Raw genomic sequence first — 19,631 nt, forward strand, 5'->3', positions numbered from 1 at the left:
TTAGATAATCATAGATACCAGTATACTCTATAATAAGCTACATTATACCAGTGGTAGCCAAACGGTTGATCGTGGTCGATCTCGGACGGTTTCAAGTCGATCCCTCTTTGTTAAAACTTATTATTATACATTTAGTAGACACTGCAGTTTCATGCATATTATTTCAAATTAATCTGTTTGTGTGAAATGGAATCTTTTCACATGAAACTTATAAAAGCTATTTACTGAACACTTTCTGACGATATTAATAGCAGCGTCTTCGTTTAGCAGTCAGTGACTACTCCCCAGATTATAATCAATTAGCAAATCATATTGCAATGAAGCATTTCTACGCCAACAGTATGATGTTTATTTTATTTATTTTGAAATTATTGAGAAATGTAATGTGAAATACTCGGCTGTATATAACGTTATATTTTAATAATTAATTATGTTTATAGTTAATAGTTGTAGTAAAAAAGGCTTGTAAATAAAAAAAATTTTTTTACTTGAGTCGATTTTCAAAGGAAAACTATATTCTCAGTAGAACTTAACCAAAAAAAGTTTTGCCACACCTACTAAATAGGTACTTTATAAGTAAACATTTTGTAATTGATTTATACATTTTTTTAAATATGAATGTCTATTTGATTAAGCACTTGATAAATAATGATTTTGGAAACACAATAAATAAAAGTCCAACTGAATACATAAAGACGACAACAGGTCTGAGCCCTCGACATGCTTCGCAATCGAAAAAAGATTCCAACCGGAACCTTCATCTCGTTATTAATTCTTTATAACCGTTTGGTTGGATTCGTCCAAATTAAAGATGAAATTCCTAAGCGTTGGCCGTAATTTATTCTTCATTGTTACTGCAGTTATACGTGTATCAGATATTATAATAATTCATAAATAAATGTCAGCGCAGTAAAAACAAAATATTTTTTATAAAAAAAAAATTGTTTTATATATTAGTCTCTTCATAATGTTTATCAATGTGTATAATTTTATATAATTGTTCACTTGATATCAAGTGTTAGATATTAAGATTTAAATAAATAAATACTAACGTCAACGTCGTATATACAATGTGTAAGAAGAAAAATCGTAATCTGTACATTTCATTCACAATGGTCGTTAAATATTTTGTTTGTCTTTGTTTCAAAGACTCGATCTTTGTTAAGCCACTAAGAACTTGAAGAATTTTTCAACGGTTTCATCGCTTCCGAATCGTTCGTTGAAATACCGTTTGGTTCCTCTGCAGCGCTTGGTCCGGAATTCCACGATAACGTTTTTGCCGTTCCAAATACCAAAAATATTATAGCACCACACATGTAAGTCCCAGCCAAAATCCAAAATACAATGCACCATTGCTCAAATGTTTGCTGCAAGTACATGTAAAATGTTATATTATATTTACAGGCGTGTTGAAATGTCAGTAAATCGTAATTTAGTGTTTAATGCGCATGTATACTACTTACATTGTTGTTCGTTAGTTTTCCCACCAAGTACGACGACAAGGACCCTCCGAACGAAGACAATGTATTTGCCATTCCAAATATTGTGCCTAAAATAATAGAGTGGTTATTTCACATTCATGCCGTTACATTATAATTATTTGGCGAGCTGTAAGTAGTTATCACAATGTACCAGAGAAATTAGGAGCTATATCCAAACCATTTCCCAGATAACCACCAGTCACTGCTCCGTTCAACGTCAATGCAATAGTGAATATCATTACTGACCACACTTGGTTATTTCCAAAGTACACTTGTAGGATCATCAAAATGCCAGGCGTAAATACTCCTGTAAATTAAAATGTTGTATTTTTTTCAGCTCGAGTTCAAAATCGCGATAAAGTTATAACAAGTAAGAACGTATGCAGGATTCTAGAATAAAATCATTTAAAGGAATATTACCGATAAAAGTAAAGATTTTTCTGGTCATTGTTTTGGATATTTTTTCAGAATTTAGTAGACGATCAGCAATTATTCCAGCTAACAACGCCATCAAATATTTACCCAAATAAGGGAGACTAGATAGAAAACCATTCTGAAATTGTAATAACGATAAATGTATTATTCAATTCTAAACTTTAATAATATCACAAATTAAGAATAAACATGAAGAATAAAACATCATATTTATTCTTTATCATATATATATATATATTATATTTACCGATTTAATGTCAAAATGAAGTAAATACTTCATGTAAGTAGGTAACTGATTGACAATAGTAAAGTAACCAAAAACACTAGCTCCGTGTGTAATAACGATGGCCCACACAGGCAATGACGTAAGTATTTGTATCCATGGCAGTTTTTTTGGCTGTAAATAAAAATACATAATATACGAAAAATCAATAAAATCTTATAAATTACAATATTATTATAATTTAAACGTTTTTTAAGTGGGTTGAATCAAAACTTTTGTGAACATGACGTTCTACAGTATAATACCATTCTTATCAGTTTTAATAAATTTGATGACACAAATATAATCTGTGTTATTCAAATTTCAACTATTTTGTGGTCTACAAAATAAAATTTCATAAAATAGTATGTATGAGCTTGATAGGTAAATCTAACTGTAGGTATCAACATAATATAAAATTCATTGTATCATTATATTATATTGTTATCGTTTATATCACATTATAATATATATATACACAAATTATAACGTATTTTTAAAAAAAATACTTAATATTGATCAATGTGACAAATCGTTGATTTTATGTTGTTGCATATATTCTAGGACAAATATTAATTGTGCCTCATTATTACCTTTGTACCAGGTTTGCTTTGCTTGGCGATTTCTGTTTCAATATAATGTCTTTCGTATTCGGTAATTCTAGGATGATCGGCAGGTGTCTCGAAAACTAAATTAAACCACAAAGTGGACCATGCAAGACCTACTAGTCCCGTGATATAGAATGCGGACTCCCATCCCCATGCAGAAATTACTATACCACAAATTGGTAATGTAATAGCTGCACCTAAAGTAGAAGCTGAAAATTTCAATACAATAATTGCATATTAGATCATTTTCAGAAACAATTAAATAGATAGCTTAAATATAGTTTAGAATAAACTTAAATAGAATTTTTTCTTGTATCAATTGAATAATATTATTTTACACTATTTTGGTTACATCTTTATTCCTCGATTTAAAATACATAGAAAATGTATCAACATTGATGATAATTATTGGTAGTTTTTGTATACTGTGGTATAAGTTTTACACAAATTTAATAAATTGGTGAAAAAATATTACTTATATCAAATAGTTAGAAATAATATCTAATAATTCTATAGTTACATCATACATAATTCATAAGGCAAATATAATACACCGAATAATTGAAATAGTTACATTTCACATAGGTACTACAATACTATTTTAATATCTATACAGCTATAAGGTACCTGTATACATAGGTTCCTAAACATAGGTATAATGATTAATAATCGCTAATTCGCTGCCTGTTTATTTTTTAAATTATCGTCTTATGCAGTTATTATTATTTCAGGATCAAATTCTAGATTTGATTTGTAAAAATTAAAAATTCTTCCCACGACAATATAATAGTATTATAATGAATTTGAATTAATCAAGAAACGAGACAGTGTAATTGGCAAATTAATTTTAGTGTCAGACTAAATTTTTCTACATTCTATACTAAGTGCTTTACAATTAATTGTCGAGAACTCAATTTTTTTATGACAGTTGAATAAATTAAGAAACCTTGTTTAAATATGAAAAGCCATGTACGTAACAATAAGCAGCTCATTATCAAAATTGCTACTAAGTAATTTCCTTGTATATCTAGCCAAAAATGGAGTTATAAATAATAAATAATCACCAATAAAAAAGTTATGAAAAATGGTGAAAGGAATTTAAAAGCCATATAATTTAAAGTAAAATGACATAATACCCATCATGTTAGACATGAACTTGCTACGTTCATTTGGTGGAATCCAATTGGCAGCAAGTGGTAATATAGCCGGCCATGTTACTCCCTGAAATATGAATAATGAGTTGAAGTTACATAATATTATAATAACCGCATTATAAATATAACTTTCGATATTAATTTAAATAAAAAATTAAAAACTACTGGTACTTATTTTAACGAATAACAAGATATATTCAGTGAGGCATTTTACATCTACTGTCACAATCAAAAACCAATTGGTTCAGTAGGTAGTATTGATTATCAAAGTCTATAAGCCCCTTATAAACTTTTTAAATTTATATAAACTACAATATAGATAGATGTATTAGATAATAATATATTAATATTTACTATTTTTAGAGCTTTATTTGTTTTTGATCAATTTTTTTAAATTTAAATTAGAACAATCTATTTCGTATAATATACACTCATTAATAATAACAATGTTTCGTTCTAATTTTAAAATTATTTTATAGTACCTAATCAATAATAAATATATTAAACATCACTCACTAAAGTAAATCCTAAAAACACCCGACAAAATATGAGGCAATATATGCTGATTTTGGCGGCCATAGGTGTCAATAAGGTAACCATTGACGCTAACAGCATAGAGTAGCCGAAAACTGGTCGAGCTCCAATCATTTCGGCCAAACGACCACCTGGCAATTCCGTAAGAACATAGCCCCAAAAGAAACTGCCTAATATCATATTTTGTTCATATTCGGACCAGTTAAACTTCACAACACCAGGTGGATTAGAATGTGTCCAGCTCACAGTAGCCTGAAAAAAAACATCAATTGGATAATGAATATTAAAATAAAAAATAGCGACATTCCCTAAAAATATACCTATAATACATAGTTTCTTTAATTCGTATTAGAATTGTTTATATTCTAAAATCACTTTTCAATCATTTATAAAAAAAAAAAATAGAACTAATATGCATGATAACTATGTATATTGTGGGAGACGAAAACCAAACATTGGTTTGGTATCGTTTAAATTGTTAGTTGATCAATTTTAAATTAAAATCTAATTGCTTTATTTTAAATGGATTTCATAAATTTATAAATCAAATAATTCAATTAACACTTTAACAGTAACATGCATCAGTGGCAGTTTCGGTCATGGCCATCTGTTATTATTCCTATAGGCTTTTATTCAAATACTGTGGATGGACTGTGGAAATTCCTAGCAGTTAGAATAGATTATTATTTACCACATTTAAATACTATATATATTATAGTACAAATAAACCAAACATCATAACGCATAATATTCTAAGAAATATTATAAGTACTTAAAATTTGTGTTTTTTTTTTTTTTGGTTTCTTAATACCTTATCCTAATACCTAGCCAAATAATTAATTCAACAATACCCAAATTTTAAGTATAAAATATTAATTTGTTAGAGGTATTTATTAATATTTGATTATATTATAAATACACAGCAATATTTATTATTTGTGATTGAAACATTTATTAATGAATTTTTAATATTTAATTAAAAAAATTTTTACAATTTATTGATGCCTATAAATTATTATAAATTAACCCAAAAATAATAAATCAATTATAACAATTTTTTTTCAAGTAAAATATTAAATATATGAGTATTGAGCAGTAATTATGTATACCTATTAAAAATGCATTGCTTCTGATTTCTATAAGTAATTTATGAGCTCAAAATGAAAATGTAAAACTGATAATTTCTTATACTAACTACTTAATCAAATGTAATGTATTAAAATTGACATTAATGAAACGGTAACACATTTGAACAAAAAGTGATAAAAAAAGTGGCTTTATAAACGAGTGTGTTAAATTATGATTAAAAATTTTAATTTCCTTATATTTTTTACTTATGCACCTACTGAAATTGTATTATAATTCAAAATTGTGACAATTTGATAGCTAGAAAACAATATTATTATATTGGTTAAAGTACCAACAAGGAATTATCACACTAATAGCGTTTTCTTTTCCTTGTTTGTTTATAAATTATAATATATTGTCAAAGTACATATCATACGTTTTTATACAAAACCGTAATGAGTAATAAAAAAATACCTACATTTAATGTCCCTATAATAATATTTTTAAAAAATCATCAATGATATTAGTAACCGTGGCAACGCATGTCAATATGTCAAGACGGATGTATATAGGGACAACGGTATTTTAAAATATGTTTTACCTAGATATGTAATATATGTGTTGACTCATTTGACTGCATGACACAATATCTATGTATAATAATAATATATATATAAGTAGGCAATATATCAATTTAAATTTTATAATTCATTTAGGAAATCAAGCATACCTTTAAATAAATGAAACATAACGGTATTTATTTAAAGAAAAAAAACAAAACCTGATCCTTAAAATATATTATACTACAATTCACATACAATTGCTCAAGGTATCAGGTTTTATGGTAATTTATAACATATATTTGCACTAATAGGATTAAAAAATCTGGTTTTTAAATTCCTCGTAAGATATATATTGTAGAGAATAAGAAAAAAAAAGTCACTCTAAGTTTCGTAAAAATGAACGCTGCTATTCTTGTTATAGTACGCCTATCACAAAATCAACAAAATAAATGGCATGTGACAAATTATAAATTATGTACCTATTCTGTCCTATTCTTTATTATTTATTTATAATAAGAAATTTAGACTTTAAAGACTAATTTGTAAGTTAGAAATTAATTTTAATTGCTACACGGTCACAAAAATAACTCTAAATGGTATTAATTACGTGTAACATGTTGTTTGAATTTTAAAATATACATAAAAATAAAATGTGAAAACAAAGGTATGACTGAAAACTTCATTTTTATGCAATTATTTACTGTTGTATTCTATTATAGTTTTAAAATTTAAATAAATCGTACTTAATATGTACAATAATAAATAATTTACCTGGTACTTACATAAATGTTGACATTAATATTAATACAAAACATGATGTACACATAAATTAAAATTAGCCATCATACTGGAAACATTGTAAATACAACATATAAGATGAAAATATATAATATAGAGAAAAAGTTAAATTATTTTATTTGTTTTTTTAACTATGCAATCCTTGCGTTAAATCACACAATTTTTCTTTTACGATAATTTCAATATTTAAAGACTTATATTTTAAAAATACATCGATAGAGATGTAGTGAAGAAATGTATTATTTCAGGGTTTCAGCATACAATTTGAAAATACTTGCTTATCAATATAATAGTTCAAGGTTGAAAAATATATCATAAAATATACAAATACGAAAATTTGTTTCATCGTCTATTAGTATATTTAAGCCCATATAGAACACCTATCCCAACATAATATTGTTTATCATTAGGTAATACATAACTAATGTACTAGGTAACGTAATTATTATAAAAAAAAAAAATTGTAGTCTACAGGTGTAATTTATACAGATATCAAAATATCGAAGGTCGAAATTATATTACAATCGAAAAAAAACCCGAACAAATCATTTATAGGTATTATGATTATTAAATAGCATAAACGATATCGTGATCCGATGCCCTAAATTATTATTGATAAATTATATTATAATCTATATTTTCACTACCTCGGGGCTCTTAACCTAGTAATTAGAAAACATAATAAATTTATATTAGCCGTAAATAATTATATTAATCATTCAATATAAACAGTTAAATATTCATAAATCAAAAAATTAGAAATACAACTCACTTTATATTTTATCATTAATTATACCCTACTTGTATAAAGACTAAAAATCCGGAGATATTAAATTAAATTATCTACTTATCTAAGTGTCCTCAGAGTTAATTTATAACAGTACAATACGTATTGATCAGTTTACGGATCATCAGTTAATGATTAGATTCTAATCTATATTATTTTATAGCATTCAAATAGTTATTACTATTATTTTACGATGTTGAGTTTATTAATATAACATCAAATACCTATATTGATTATTGAATATAACTAATAACTAAATCAAAAGGAAGTATGCAAAAAGAAATTAATTTAAAAAAACGATATTTTAAACATTCATTTACTATTCAAATTTTTTTCATCAATCGATTTCAATCAAATTCAAAACACATAAATACAATATACATAAATTATAATATTTTATATCTAAACCTAACATGTTATGTATTCTTATAAAAGGAATGCGTTTTAGATTTTGAGCGAAAAGACTAATGTATTAGTTTTTCAATTATGCTTGTTTTTATTATTTATTTAATTTATTTATTTATGATATTTTTGGTTTATCGACTTTTTTAGTTTTTATTTGGCTTATTATTATATCATAATATTTTTTATGACCATTTAATTTCAAATGTTTGCTGACAAAATTCGTTGAAATCACGAATTATTCAGTAGATATAATAAATTATGATCAGTGATCTAGTAAGGTAGCAATAAATATTTCGACAGGTAAACTTTTAATTTGATCGTGGTGTTTTTTTGCTACTTAAAAAACTTAATATTACACTTATTTTTGAAAAATTCAAACGGTTAACATTTTGTCCACGCAGGCACAGTAAATCAAAAAATTTTCACCTCCCTCCTTCATCAATCTCAGTGATCAACTCAATAACGAGGTAGACCAATATACCTTCAAGTAACTGTACCTAGATTAAATTTTCGTGGCATTCAAATAACATAGTTACTGCTGATCTTTTTATTCTTATTAATTTATTATTAAAAAAATTAATGCCCCACTAAATTTTAACGAGATAATAATGTATAATCTAATAATATGAATTAAAATAACAATCAAATTATTAAAATGTATTTTTTCTTTTCTTTATATACAATATACATATTATGTTTAATTTATTTATTCAATTTAAAAATATTCGCATGAAGAAAAATAATCGAATAACATTTATATGATATAGTGGGCATAATTGATACACAGATATATTTATTATTTATACCAGGCAATTAAAAATGTATACAAATTTAATTTTTTTACATACCTAAACCTAATTATTTATGAACTAAGTCGTACTTTGATCACAATGTGAATCAACTCTTTGATTTATATCAAAACATTCTCCAAAGTACAAAGACGTAATATTCTATATTGATACTATTCATACAATTGTACATAGTTTGGTTGTTTTATAATTCCTATATTGTACCTATATTGTAATAACTAACAATAGATATAGATATAATGAAGTCACCGTCTGTGTCTACGTTTTTTTTATTATTTTGGTTAGATTTAGAATATTTTGATCTAAACTGAAACTAAATATAGAACGCTCAAATGCTAAAGATATTTAATCGCATTTTTGATGTTGCGAAATGCAAAAAATGAATCTTACAGCTTTATGTCAGTGAATTCTGATGAGAAAAAATATCAAGTCACCACTTTAATAGAATAAGACAAAGCTCTACTTTTTATAAAAAGGATACTACTGGGCCTAACTCATAGAGAATAAAATCATACAGATATATTATGATATCCATTAGCATTTTGCTGGTAAGTTCCAAAGGTCTATTTTTTGTTAATTACAGTCTTTCCTTGAACGCAGTGTAGTTATTCCGAAAAATGTATTATAAATTACATCACTGCAGCAAAGTGCAAAGGAAATTTTCCTATTGTTACACTTTCATCCTTGACGCAATCTGATATTCTTAGAATTTACAATGCCATATGCTATAATCGTTTAATAATAGTTGTTAATTTAATGTTATTCAAAAATTAATCGTAAACATTCGTTGTTTATTTTCCAAATACACCATAAGTAACTAATGATAATGATGGAAAATTAATTTACCAAATGCAATAACCAATCTAACATATTAATACCAATATTACCTACTGATTAATGATTACCAAAGACCAATCTTAGTAGTCATTACAATATATATAGGTAGGTACCTAATAAAAGATATTATATTTTAAAATACCTCACGTTCAGTTTCAATGGAGTGAGACTAAACTGGGGGGAGAGGAGATGCTACAATGTTCATTTCGTGCACAAATTGTTTCAAATTTAAAGAACGTTTTGGAATGCCCCTGTCTTTAGATGAACTATGAATATATTGGATGTTAGATCATTTTAGCAGCTACAAGATCATTTGTATCTCAATAATATGTAAACAATTATAAACCCAATAAAAACTATTTAAATATAAATGATTAACATGTAGCCTAATACATTAATCCTATACGTTTAAATTAATGGTATACCTACACTAAAATATTTACGACCACTGATGGTTTACTTTCATTCATTGTATTATTTTATTAATTACATTCTGGTAAACATAGTGAAAATGTATATTGAACACAAAAATACAATTAGGTTGTTTCAAAAAAGTTTATAAATGCAATACAAATTCCTAAAACGAATACTTTCACAAATCTCGAAATTACACATTACCAAATACTAAAATAATAGGTTTATTGATTTAGTAAATATGTAGGTACCTAACTTTCCTACTTGTTTTTTTAAATAGGTTTTAAATTCAATTTTGTTGAATCAAAAATTGCAAATAATTGTCTAAAAATGATCTCTATATAAACAGTACAAGTATTAATAATAAAATATGTTAAATTAATATCAGTGTTATTGTATTATATTTTACTTATAAATTGTATGATTAAATTTAGTAAATAAATACAATAATCGTTGATATTATTGATTTTTTCACTTAATTTTCTATATACGTGATACGTCTTTATTCGAGAGCTTTTGGTCAAAGTTATATGATGACTGTTATACTTAGTCACTTACTAATGATTTTCTTATGGCTTATGCTATTGACCTATTGTCACAGTACATAAATTATAGATTTAAAACAAAATATATAACATAATTGATGAATAATGATTTTCTGAGATTATTAAGGTTAGGTTACAATTCACTAAAATAGTCAGAGTTCTAGTCAAATTTTTCTAATAGATAATCGATATTTATAAACAACATGTTACATGTTAGTAATTTAATTGAATTTTCAGAGAAATATTTTCGCAGGGACAACAAAAATAGAACCAGATTTTAATAATATCGTCATAGAAAAACCAATGTTTTTGCTTTGGGGCGCATCCAAAAACTTTTAGCTTTCGTGCCAATGATGTAAAATAACTGACCAACAATGTGTTGTCATAAAGTAGTGAAATTAAATTCAAGGGCAGTGTTTCTCGTAATAACAAATATTTCAAAGTATCGTTTAAAAATTGAAATTTATCAATATGAAATAATAAATACGAAATTAGTTACATCACCAATAGGTAATATACTAATATATACAGACCCTAACAACGGTTGTGCGTGGATCGATATAATTTGTATTACCCGGAGGCTCGATAAAATAATAGTAGATTTACTTACATTGGTATCATTCGAAGGTGTAGTTGAAAAATTAGTGGCTTGTTCTATCGATACATTATGCTTATGGGTAGGTACCATGTCTACAATGGCAATTGTGAAGTTTACTCGTAGCATATAATTGACCATAAATCCAAATAAAACCATAAGATTTAATATTCTTGAACAGTTCATCGACCCTATTTAAAATTAAAAATTATCAACACAGCTGTATATGCGTATATAAGGCGTAGCGTATTAAGTATTAACCACTAAAAATACTTACTGGTTTGTTTAATGACCAATCCAGTCTCCATGTTGGCTGGTTCTTCTTTCTTCATTTTTAAAAGTTATACCAACTTTTAGTGATTAAAAAATCGATCACTTTAGTCCTACAAATATAAAATAATTATTTGAAATTACAAATGATGATACTAACAAAATTAATATATTAAGTTTAAGTTTATAATTTATCGATTCAAATAAAATACAAATATTAATTTGTAAATATACGAATACGAATTGAAGATTGATATCACTCAATTACTTTGTCTGAAAGCATATTCATAGATAAAAGCAATTTCTGCCTAGTCCTACATTTTAATGCACATAAATGTATTGTTTATAATATCTAAAATGTTAGACTTTGAATTATTTAAAATAGTTGATTGAAAAAGTTTATGTATTTTATTATTTTACTAACATCGATTGGTAGGCACCAAACTATAATATAAATCACAATATAACAAAATACTCAATGGTTGATTAAAAACATTTTACATTTAATATAAAACAAGAACGTAATTGTATTAGTTTCAATGAAAGTTATATACTAGTGGTTAAAATAGGTATTATTACAATAATGACAAATTATATTAATAAGACGTTAAATAAATGACCTTATATATACTATGTACTTACTAAAGTTACAATTTTTATTTCTTAGAACATAGAAACACGAAAGGACTAGACATGCAATATTTTTAACGTTTGGGTTTATTTAATCAATACAAATAAATTTACATTGAAAAATTCAACAAGATCAATAGCCTACAATTTAGTTCAAATTACCTATAAGTTCAAGAACTATTACTTTTCAACAAAAATGATGTTTGTACCTATAATAGTAAATTACTGATTACTATAGTAAGTAACATTAAAACTTAACAGTTAGATTATTAAATTATATTTAAGAAACAAATATCCGCATTAATTAAATCAAAGGGGAACTCTTTTTCATGAATTAAAATTAAGTTTTTATTCAGAACATTTTAGTAAATGGAAAAAATAGTTTTATACTTTCAGCGTAGGTAAACTATAATTAAGTATATAGTTATATGTACCTATAGCTATTTTCATCTACACAATAATGTAAACAATATACATAGATATTAATAAATTATTATAAAAGTCATATGACTTATTATATGTATTAATTATTTGCTAATTTAAACCATACATCAGTCGATAAAAGAATTTACTAAATGTAATAGAATCAAACTATTCTGTATACAAGAAATATCAGTAATACGAACATCATTTACTATTATTTTCAAGTTCATTGTTGAAAGTCGATATGTCTCGTTAGCACGAAAAAGCTAGGTCAACCTACTTTATACTTATTATTTCTGTAAGCGTGTTACAAAGTTAATCAATACAAATTGACTGGGTATATATACATGACGAAATAATAAACAAATTTAAATAAAACACATTTGTTCTATTATTGTGATATTATTAATTTGTATTCTACACTTTTTGAGATTCTGAAAAATAAATTTTAATTAAATTTTTGTTAATAAAATTTCTATGATATCTATTTGTGTGAAATTTACTCTGCTATAATTTCATTTTAATTTATTGAAGCCACAAATGGTCGGTAGCTGTGTACAACATAAGAAAATAATTGAATTTCTTGCAACTCACACTTCGAGTAGAAAATCTATAGAAATCACAAATTTATTAATAAATAATTGTTTATCAAAGAAGATAAAAAAAAAATAGAAATTAAATAGTTCGATGCAATGAGGAATTGCAACTAAGTTAAAAAAATTTAATTTTTAAAGTAACACGTAAAAAATTATATTAATATCCTAAATTTGTATAAAAAAAAAAAATTTAATAAATAGTATTATTCATGTAATATATATGTAATAAACTTAGTAAAAAAAATAAGAGTAAACTGAAAAGAAATAATATACTTTTTATAATTTCTTCAAAAAAGTCATGTTTTTGTAATGATTGTTATGACTTATTATACATAAATACTTAATATATAGCCTATATACAATTGATTGGAAATCAAAAAGCCATTAAAATGGCTTAATTAAATGTATAAAAAAATTAATATATCTAAGCTAAACTTTAGTACCTACAAGTGTGTGTTACTAGTCAGTATTATTCGAAAATCTAGACTGTCACGTAAAACAGTGATGCACCAACAGCTAGCACCATGTATGTTTGTATACATATTATTATATTTATATTATTTAAATAATTTGAAAGACAATAAATTATTCAAAATTAAGTTATTAAATAATTTTTTTAAATAAAAATAGCCGTTTTAAAAATAAATATTTTATCACTTACTTTATTAGTTATTGTCTTATTTATACCAAATAGGTAAACATGTATAAAATCAAAAGTCAACATATGCACAGCCGTACGTAATATTATAGACACTAAACCAATATTATAAAGTAAATTATCTACAGATTATAATAAATATTATATAGGGTTAGTAAATAATTGTGCAGTTTAGCATTACTGTATCAGTACCTATATTAGTTTATAACATACTAAAATAAACTGCTGAAATCACAATGTATTAAAATAGGTACCTACTAAAGGAATTTTTTTCTAAAGTGGAAAAAGAGAAAGGAGCACTAATCGATCTCATCTCTATAAAAGAGATCGACTTGTATTTGCAAAATGTCAAGTAAATCGATTTTACAACGAAATTCATTTCAGTATTAAATAAAAGCAGCATATGAATATTCCTTCTAAACATTTCAGTTGTTTGTACATTGTACTTACCTAATATTATTTAATACTTTTAGAATAATAAACAACATGTAATTTTATATTTTTAGTAAGTAGCCGGTAGGCAGTAAGTATAAGTTATAAACATACAATTTAAAATTTAATCTGTTGTTTTGTAGATAAATAAATACAAATATTATAGTAATTGTTATTTATTATTATTTGTAGTTGTAAATTAAAAGCTATAGTATATAGACTATAGATTATAAAATATATTTTTATAAATAATTATCTAGCCGAACTATGAAGCATCCATGGACTATGGTAAGCTTCAACTGATAAGATCTATATATTAGGTATATACCTAATAGAAACTGAATGATTAAATTTTATTTTTCACAACATATTATTTTACTTTAAACTATTTACTTTTATTGTACGCAAAAAATATGATAAACATCCTTAAATAAACAACGCAATTTTACAATTTTCTTTACAAAAAACCATACTTTACTTTGTGCCTACGACCGACCTAAAGCAAATGTCAATTTCTAGATACATAAGTTATAAATTGTTTTATAAATTTCAATCGAATTAGCAGTAAACGAGGAGAAAACAAAATACGTGATAGTCGCTAGACACCAATGTAAAGGTAACAAATATCAAATATTTGGGGTTTAACATTAGCAAGAAAACCGACAACCACAAAGAACCTAAAATTGATAGAAGCAAATAGTTGCTATGTTGGACTAATACCCTTAAATAAATCAAAAAAATCTCTCGAGAAGAACAAAAATAACAATGTAGAAAGTGCTGCAGGTAACTAGTAACACATATGCATGCGGCACATAAAAATCTACAATGAAGATAAATTAAAATAAACTACTACATAAGAAAGAAAGATCCTTAGAAAGATATTTGAATCAAAGACAAACATCCTATAGGAGAATACGAGATAAGTAAAGAAAAAAAGAGAAAAGAATAACTGTACGAAGAAACACAAATGTAGTTGGAGTCCTACGAAGTACAAATGAGCTGAGCCGGTCATGTATGGAGGTCAGAAGGCCCCATAGATTTGGCTACAAGATGGAAACTAAACACAAAAAGCTCTAAATAAGATTAGAAAATAGGGAACAACCAGCAAATGAGACGGAGATGATGGACCTAGACAGCCCGTAAAATGCCATGAAGAAGAAGATTGGACAAATGTGTCAACTATGATAGTTTATATTGTTTCGTGTGTCTATGTACATAAACGCTGTATATAATCATAAAAAAAATCTGTTTATTATTGCTGCTTCGATTGATGATAACGTGATTATTAAACAATGGAATCTATGATCCAATTTATTAATATATTACAATACTTACATTTTATACACTTATAAATATTGTTTACAATATTATTCATTGAGACTAGTGTACCTAGATAAACGTTACGTGAACTGTATAGTTCATTGAAGTATTGAACCACAACAAGTACCTATCATTGTAACACCGAAAGTAAATGACAATATCCAATAAAATAAAACAAAAACAGTAATGCATAAATACACATTAAAAAAAAAATTAATGATCTGAAATATTAGAAAAGTAAATCATATTGTAAAAATGAGCGACTATATATGATCCTACATAGATAAAAAATATCATGACGTCTTCAAAAAATCAGCACCAACAAAAATAGCTTAAAATGTACACATTTTTATAATTTCCTGTGCATCATTAAATAATAATGAAAATATGAATATGGAACCCATATACATTTTATATAGGTACCTAATTAGTCTAAAGACATGTATTTTCTATTCTATGTGTATATTTAATACGAGTACAATACAATTACCTAATATTTAAATATAAAATATTCGTGATATTGTATTCTGCAAAAAGTCTAAGTACAACTTTATGATACGTATATCCAAACATAGGAGTCAACCTGACCAAATTTGGTTACGTTGGGGGCGGGAGAGGGACGGTGCTGCGTTCCACTCATATTTTTTTCTGTATTAAACTGTCCAAATATCTCATTCGATATTGCAAAAAGAAAAATTTGAGAACATTCGTACTAGATAGGAACTCGTACTCAGACAATATTTCGCTTCGTTGAAGAAAAAAATGTTCGTGACTTGTAATATTATTCAATATATATTTACCTAGTTGTATCTACATAATAAAATTAAAAACTAAACATAATTCAAAGCATAAACTAAATAACATTTTAATTTATAATCTATAAAGTATAGTCAAGTAGTTTGATAAGATAAGAAACATGAAATATTTACCTTTTAGTATAGTTAAACAAATAGCAAAAATAAAGTTTATAAAATAAGGTAGGTTAAAAAGACTAAAATTACTAAGTTCTTGATTTCATAATCAAATCATTTTTTAAACCTGAAATCTATCAAAACCTATGATTCCATTATATTTAACATCATTGATGATAAAAACACTTAAAACTTAATACTTAATACTTTATGGATTTTACATTTCAGTTATAATTAGGTAGGTACCTAACTTATATCTTTTATGAAATAAGAAATTATAGGGATCAATAAGCTAAACAATTTAAATACTTAATTCAATGACAATTCACTAAATCAAAGATTATTATCAAATATAACATTTCACACTCAACAAAAAACTGTAAATATTAATTTAATATAAGTTAAGAATGCATACAAAATTATACTTCGAACTTTAATAGTATAATGTACCAAGATTATATCGATCTGTTAATGTTTTTGATTATTAATTTAGTTCGACTAAATCTATATTATCACCATTGGCTTATACTATTTCTCATATAATGTGTAGGTACTTACATATTTACACACGTTTATTAAATAATTTATAGATTTTAAAATCCTTGTTGTGTAGTTTTTATATTGAATTAATAGAAATGTTTATTTAAAGTTGTTTAACATCAGACAAGCATCTAGCGTTTATATATATTATCGTATATAGTATATAATAGGTATCAAATATTAATTTAATAGGTAGTATTTTACAACTGTTAATTATTATAATTATTCCACTAAGTACTAAGGTTCAAATTTTAAAATGTAACACTGTGCAATTATGTATGTATGCATCTATCATCTACGTATGTAAGGATGCGGAGCCGAATTAAAGATCAGAGCCGCTCTGGAGCAAAATATATTTGGTATTCATTATTAAGAAGCCATTAAAACAACATAGATTTCATGTACATTACAATATTAATGTGTAAAAGATATCGCTCTATAAATGTGCAGCTCTTGAGCAAAAGCTTCTTTTGTAGTCATGTTAATCCGGCCCTGTGTGTTGTCTATACCTGCACGAGATAGGTACACGATTACACGAAAGAAATAAACCTTTAGTGGCGTAATCGTATAAATATCCTATTAACTTAATCCAAACATTATAAAATAATAAATGTATGCACCATTACCCGCAACAATATTTTAACACCACATTTTTGTCTTAATTGTATGCAGGTATTCGTTTATCCGTGATTACAATAATTATTTATTCAGATTTATAAAAAATATAAATTAAAAACTCTACAATGATAAACGATCGTAAATATTGCGAATAATGTATGAAGTATAATAATAATATGTATATTATATAATATGTTAGTACTTTTTCTATTTTAATTACTGCAGTTAGAAGTATGAGGATTATTAATAGTAGAATCAAAAACACTTGTCACCACCTAATAGGTACATTCGTACAGATAATTTCTTCATGTCCACAAGGAAGAGAGAAAACGAAAGTAGGATAAAGTAATATGAACCTAAGTATAATATATCAGAGTATGTAGTTAGTGTATAAAAACTTTTCAGAAATCTGTTATAGATGTTAAAACTATGTACAACACTATAACTACTACAATATTAATCCCGTTTGTATTTGAATTTCTATTCGCAAACAAAAGTAAATATACTATTATAGGTACATAACTATAAAATAAATAATTCATTATTATTTATTACTTATTATATTTCAATATTTGCGTATTATATAAACCAATACAAATGTTGTGTTTGAATTTGACGGTTAGCAAAAATCCGTTATACTTTAAAATTATTTCGTTTTAAATTGTTTTATGTATACCTACTTTATAATATTTTAGTAAGTAGAAAAAATAAAATAAAAGTACGTGTGATTCGATTAAACTATGCCCTATGATATACCTACCTACTTCATGTTATATATTTTTCCTGCTTATTTAAATTCAAAAACCTACCTAATGAATATGTTTACTCAGAGAAAACGCATTAAACGTTGGTATTGTGCACTTGTACAAAGTATAGTAACTCTAACTTTATGCTATTAGTCGACGCACACGTGCTGTGCCTTTTAATTTTTTTTTTTTTAATTCATCGTATAAGAAATTTACCGGTTGGTGTACACCAAACGGTCAACGAGAGCTTACTCTATTAATAAGCACATTGCGGAGAGAAGAAAAACAACACAAAATAATATATTATAATATTTATCAGAGCGTCGTACCTACTGAATAATATAATAATATATTTACTGAAATCAAATCAAAAAAAATAAAACTCACGGTTTATGTAATTTGGACCCAAATTGTGAGAGTGTTTAAGATCGGATAAAAAACTTTTTTTAAACTTAAAAAAATATATATAAATAAAAAAATATTATCACAGACGGACGGACGACTAAATACACACGCGCGTACACGTGTGTTCCACGCAGCGACGTACGGACGTAGTGCAGGATTCGCCTCGATGAAGACGGGAGGTTACAATATATGTACTATTATTATTATTATTGAAATGGACGACGGCGACAGCGGCGGCAGCGACGATATTACTACAAAGTGGTCGGCATTAGCTGCACCGGGACACACACGCGCGCACCACAGCGACGGTCGTCCTGCACACTCCTGCTACAGGTGCGCGTGGCGCGAACACTCGGAATAATAAAATATTAAAATATAATATGTTCTCGAGAGGAGTCGTTGTAATATTGTAATATTATTATTATTATTATTTTTATGGTCGGGAGAAGACGGTGCCGGCGGCGGCGGCGGCGGCGGCAGCGCGGCAAAAACGAACGGTAAAACAAAAAATTAAAAAACACCTCGTCCGAATAACAATGATAGTTGTAGTACCTACGTATAAAAGGCAATGGCCGATGATTGTGATTTATATTATTATTGTGTGTATTCTATAATTCGTCCGAAAATACGGCAGTGATACGGCGGACGCTTGCAACGGCGCCGGGTCGTCAAATTATTGTTATCGTTATTATTATTTACGCATATTATCGTATTGTGCAGTGTGCTAAACAAACGGAGCGCTCGAACCGCGGCAGACACCACACGTGAAACGGTGGCGGGCGAACTG

The 19,631-nt window shown here is 26.4% G+C and overlaps 1 protein-coding gene across 2 annotated transcripts; it reads right to left on the minus strand.

Annotated features, from left to right (window-relative positions):
* Window positions 1-1,059: 1,059 nt before the first annotated feature.
* On the minus strand, window positions 1,060-19,631 carry LOC111036814 (sialin-like). Of its 2 annotated transcripts, none has more exons than XM_022319027.1 (11): window positions 18,827-19,268; window positions 11,573-11,678; window positions 11,311-11,486; window positions 4,457-4,726; window positions 3,923-4,007; window positions 2,772-2,995; window positions 2,164-2,313; window positions 1,902-2,034; window positions 1,633-1,788; window positions 1,464-1,549; window positions 1,060-1,367 (listed from the first exon to the last, which is right to left on the minus strand). In XM_022319027.1, the coding sequence occupies exons 2-11, from the start codon at window positions 11,625-11,627 to the stop codon at window positions 1,170-1,172; spliced, it is 1,533 nt and encodes a 510-aa protein (XP_022174719.1). In that variant the 5' UTR covers window positions 11,628-11,678; window positions 18,827-19,268; the 3' UTR covers window positions 1,060-1,169. The 2 variants fall into 2 exon arrangements, with proteins under 2 accessions (XP_022174719.1, XP_022174720.1); XM_022319028.1 differs by lacking the exon at window positions 18,827-19,268 and adding an exon at window positions 19,401-19,631 and having other exon boundaries at window positions 1,170-1,367.

The sequence above is a fragment of the Myzus persicae genome, unplaced genomic scaffold (genome assembly GCF_001856785.1).
Source record: "Myzus persicae strain clone G006 unplaced genomic scaffold, MPER_G0061.0, whole genome shotgun sequence".
Lineage (NCBI taxonomy): Eukaryota > Metazoa > Arthropoda > Insecta > Hemiptera > Aphididae > Myzus > Myzus persicae.